Below are 5354 nucleotides of genomic sequence, written 5' to 3' on the forward strand. Positions count from 1 at the left end.
TGGCGGGCGGCAGCGGGCGTGGTGGCAGCGGGCGGCATGGTGGCCGTGGCCGTGGATGGCCTGGGCGTGGCGGCGGCGGCCAGCTGGAGCTGCCCCCGGTGGCCGGGGTATGTTTTTTTTTATTTTTTCTGGAAATAGTTTGCCGAGTGTTTTGTGCCACTCGGCACACCCTTTGCCGAGTGCCCGACCAAAGACACTCGGCAAAGTTAACTTTGCCGAGTAAAACTTTGCCGTGTGCTCGTCGCTGAGTGTTACACTCGGCAAACACGTTGCCGAGTGTTTTTAGGGTTTCGCCGAGTGCCTGGGGCACTCGGCAATTTGTAGCTTTCCCGTAGTGCAAGCGACATAATCCATAGCACATATTTTGCAGGGCTCATTCATTCAGTTCACAGTAGCTCATCATGCTTGTATCTTCCTAGAATCTTCATTCAGTACTTGGTCTGCTTCAAGCTAACTCCATTTTACTTGCTTCTTCCTCTCTCTGGCAGAAACAAAAAAGTGATATCAACCATTGCTTATATATGATCTAAGTGATCATATCTACATCAAAAGATAAGTCGGAATTTGAACAGTTGACGGACGTTGTGGCATATGTTACATGAAGAAGAAAAAAATGAACTGAGAAAAGGAGGCCGTGTGCAGCTTGCAACAAAGGAAATGTTTGGTTCCATGTATCTAAGAAAACATGGTGCTACCTATGCATTTAGTTTCTAGATACAATTAGCACGAGCACTCACGTACATCATGACATGTTGTTGGTCATTGCGATAGGCATTGCATCAAACTATTCAACTTGAGACAGGTTAATGTGCAATGACTTTTGTTAACATCATTTAAGATGGCTATTGGTTTTTGCTTCAAGTCTACTCTTATGTTTTCGCATGTTACATCTGAGTAAGTTTATATCATACTAATCCTGAATTCAGAAATTAATCAGTATCAACATGTACTTTACTATATTCAACAATTAGACAGTTCACTGAAATTCACATTAGGTGTGAAACCAACCCAGAACATATCCACAGCGTTTCTGCCCAAAACTTTAAAACATATAGATTAGCAAGCCGTGTAACTTTATGGTTGTACACTACATACCAAGTTAGCTCAGTATGATGAACAAGAGTGATAATCAATAAGCCGGAACCAAACCGTAGTAGTAAAATTGAAATGAAACAAGTGCGTTGATGGTTGTAGCAATACCTGGCGGTCCTTGGAGCCATGTAGGTATGCACTGAAGTCACTAGCCAGTAGAGTGGGCGCAAGCAATGCCAAATTGTTTGTAGTGCTCCTTTTGAAGTACAGGACCTTGTTTTGCACCAAGTCAAGGCGAAGCACATAATGGCCATTGAGCACCAGCTGTCTCCCAATAATCTGCCCGAAATCATCCACCGTGTCCACATACTTAATATCATTCAGAAAAACATAAATGATATCATCTTCATTCATGCTGAGGACAGGGAACATTGGCCTGACCCGCGGCAGCTCCATTTGCCTAAAGCTCTCGCTTTCCCAGAGATCTCCCACAAGTACAGTTGAGCCTTTCTTCCACTCTTTCAAATCAGGGGACAAAGTCCAGGTTTTCAACACTACTTCATTGTTAGACGAACCTTCAGGGTAGCCGATCAACGCGACAAACTTGATGGCGCCGCAGACGCAACCCATGGAACGGAACTCTTGTGTATTCATCCCAAGTCGGATATTGTCGGGGGTATACAAGGAGCACCCTTGTGGCAACGGGATGAAACTGAACTCAGGCCCTTGGGGCTTGAACAGGTCACAGATCAAGACGCCAGTGAGGAGATCAACCCAGCAAATGTGTGAGCCCTCAAACGAGAACGTCATGTCGATCTCGAAGAAGTACGTGGGCCCACACAGCTCGGGAGGGAGCGGGAGACGCACCGCCGTCCGCATCCACTCACCGCCCGAGTTCGCAATGGATGTGGATGACGACCACTGGTAGAGCTCGGCGTCGGGGAGCCCGGGGTGGAACGTGGTGACGAGCTCGGCGAGAACGTAGGCGCCCTCCCCACCGTGGCCGTGGCGCAGGATGGCAGCGCTGAGCCCAAGGCACTTGATAGTGGGCAAAACCCGATACAGGCTTCCGGTGGTGGGTGGATCAAGCTGAGGAATCGCGGAGACGGAGTTGCTCGACGCGTCGTAAACCAGGTAGCATCCGGCCAGATTGTGCGCACCGTTGCCAGGTCGGTACATGCCGGTGTAGAGGACGACGAGGCCCTTGTCGGTGCTCGAGATCATGCCACCCTTTTCTCTTTGCAACTGGTCGGGAATCTCCTGCAGCACGGACAAGCAGGTTACTTCAGGGGGGTCGGCGACCAGCGGATGCGCCTCCATGGCCGCCGCTACCTCTTCCTGACTCTGCTCTCCGCTCGATCCGCCGATTGCGGCTGCTGCTTTCCAGTTCCAGGCGCCTACGGCAACTTTTCCATCAACGAAGTCCACTTTGCGGTCGAGCAAGACCCAGGGAGGAGCCATGATCGGTAGGGTTTGCTTGGATCGAACAAAGGGGGGCCGCTGCGAATTGCGATTTAGGTCGAGGAAGGAGAGGAGAGGAGAAAGTGGGGTAAGAGCAACTCCAAGAGGCTGCTAATCTTACCCCCAATAACTTTTTTAGGAAAAAAGAGAGAAAAAATGAACTCCAACAATCCACCTAAACCTTCCCCAATTTTTTAGCGACGCTAAAAAACAGCCTGCCACCGCGTATATTTTAGCGTTGGCGTTCCTCCCCCAATCCTGATTCCCGCACGCCCGCGCGTCCCTTCCGATGGGCCCAATACGATGACGTGGCCTGTGTTTGAAATATTGGGGGCTATTTATTAGCGATCTGCTGTGGACTAATATGTTTTTGGAGGAAATTTTTTTAGGAGAACAACCAATACATAGTTTTGGGGAAGAATTTTTTAGGATACTCTTGGAGTTGCTCTAAGGTAGGCAAACCCTCGGCCCCCGACATGTGAAACAGCGGACGGAGGAGATCGAAGGCACGCGGATGCGGGGGTAGTTGGACAGTGGAGATTCTACCCGCAACAAACACACCCTGTTGGGCTCGTGGACCGGGTGAAGGCCGAATTGGGCTCTTTTTTTTTTCTTTCTCACGAAAACAGCATTTCCTGTTACAAGAATATAAGCCGGCCCATCTAGCCTGTCAGGAACCTGAGGTGCCTCCCGCCGATCGGTCGCCCGAGGTGATTCCTGCCGATCAGAAGCCAAAGGTTCCCATCGCTGATCCCAAGCCCGAACCTTCAACGCCCTGAGAGTCTGGGCCATTATGCGCGTGGTGCGAATTGTAGCCGTGGAACATAAGCAATAATCTTGGCAGTGTCCATCGTCAAGTGCTATCAAACTATGCTAACTTCATGTGGAGCTGAACTAACCGAGACGATGTTTCTTTTCTCTACAAATAAAAGGCGAAGCGTTGGTGCCATGAAACTTTATCCAGAAAATTGCTAACGGCAAAATATATGTGTGCTCAATGTGTGCAGTATCCTATTTTTGCTTTAACAACTTCTAGTAGGGAAGGCAACCAATGAATGTTTTTAATCTTACGAGGCATTTTCTGGTGCTAATCTTACAAGGTATTTTCAATACTTTGTCAGTTTATGAGGGACATCAGTGACACCACTTCTGCTTGCTCCTCTGTCGTCACCGTTTGAGTACATCTCCTTCCTGGTCAGCTTCTACCGCTCTCTAGCGGAAACAAATAGACATGTCTTGATGTCTGTCGGCTCAAACATTATAATTCAGAATTTCGGATAGGTAATTCGTAAGGGTAATGTCTGTCACCGTCACTACTTCGTTCCGAGTTGGGAAGGCTGTTAGTGATCTGCATACTGATTGCCTACTAGCTCTGAATAAACCGTGCCACCAAGTCTAACCTTATGCCAACTTTGAATTCAGAATTTAATTTAAGTATTGAACTTCAACTTGTACCTTGTTATATTCATAGATTAGACAAGTGTATGATGCTTGCATGTATTCGAGAAGTGTAGACTCAGACTGAGTAGAAAACAAATAAATATCTGCCATTGCTCTAAAACATGGAAAAGTCTAAAGCTCAAACCTGATGGGAAACAGTTGAACGCACAGATATATCCGCTAGCTAGCTTGTGCCAAATTTTTAATTGCGTGTAGGGAGTTCACTGGTGTGTGAGATAAACACAGTAACAGGCTAACAGCCATCACTCAAACGTGAATAAAAAAGGGGTTCAGATGGAAGTCATGAAACTTTAGCCATAGATGAAGAGGAGGGAGAGGCCCCTAGATATGAATCTTGGATCTGCCCCTGACTATATAGTACATCGGCGCTGTTAGCGCCCGAACGTCCAATGGGAAGTTTCCCATCGAACACTCTGTTGCAACATCAAAATACAACATATGCAACATCGAAAATATATAGTTGCAACATTTGAAAAAATAAATATGTCGTTCATTTCTGGGATAGAAAATTCCCACCGCAACATGAACCTTCACTATAAAATATGAAAAAATAATAGTTGCAACATCAATGCTTAATTATCGCAACATATGTCGGAGCTTCCGATTTTTCTTCCCCATCCGAACACCTGTGTCTTAGCATTACCGATAGTACATTAGAGAGTGGTGGTGGTAGCATTACTGGATGAGCAAGTACCTGTCGGGTCCTTCGAGCCCTGTACGTATGCACTGAGTTCACTAGCAAGGAGAGAGGGCCTAAGCCAACCCGGCCAAATCATCTGTGGAGCTCTTTGTGAAGGACAGGACCTTCTTTCGCACCATGTCGAGGCGAAGCACGTAACGGGCTCCGGATAGGGATGTCCACGCAGCAGCACTCCGGCAACGGGACGAAGCTGAACTCGGGCCCTTCCGGCGCGAGCAGGTCGCAGACCAAGACGCCGGCGAAGAGGTCGACCCAGCACACGCGCGATCCTGCGAGCGGGAACGCCATGTCGACCTCGAAGGAGTACGTGGGCCCGCAGATCGAGCTGGGGAGGGAGAGGGAAGCGCACCGCCTTCGGGGTCCACTGGCCGGCGGGGTCCGCGGTGCACGACGACGTCGACGACCACCACAGGTAGAGTTCCGCGTCGGGGAGCACGCGGTCGTGCGTGGTGACGAGCTCCGCGAGAACGTAGGCGTCCTCCCCGCCGCCGCGGTGGCGCAGGATGGCGGCGCTGCGCCCAAGGCCGTCCATGGCGGGCAAACCGGGCGAGTGGTCGGGAGGAAGCGGGGGGACCGCGGAGACGGAGCTGCTGGAGGCGTCGTAGACCAGGTAGCATCCGGGACCCGGAGAAGCCGCGGTGCCAGACGGTACGAGCCGGTGTATAGGACGGCGAGGCCTCGTCGTGCTCGAGATCTCGCC

General features: G+C 49.8%; 1 protein-coding gene across 1 annotated transcript; it reads right to left on the reverse strand.

Moving 5' to 3' along the window:
* Positions 1-370: 370 nt before the first annotated feature.
* Positions 371-2493, reverse strand: LOC111257961. The gene is made up of 2 exons (XM_022828535.1): positions 1201-2493; positions 371-481 (listed from the first exon to the last, which is right to left on the reverse strand). Exons 1-2 carry the CDS (start codon positions 2491-2493, stop codon positions 446-448), a joined length of 1329 nt encoding a protein of 442 aa, XP_022684270.1. The 3' UTR covers positions 371-445.
* Between the last annotated feature and the right edge of the window lie 2861 nt (positions 2494-5354).

This window comes from Setaria italica, chromosome VII, assembly GCF_000263155.2.
Source record: "Setaria italica strain Yugu1 chromosome VII, Setaria_italica_v2.0, whole genome shotgun sequence".
NCBI classification, from domain to species: Eukaryota; Viridiplantae; Streptophyta; class Magnoliopsida; order Poales; family Poaceae; genus Setaria; species Setaria italica.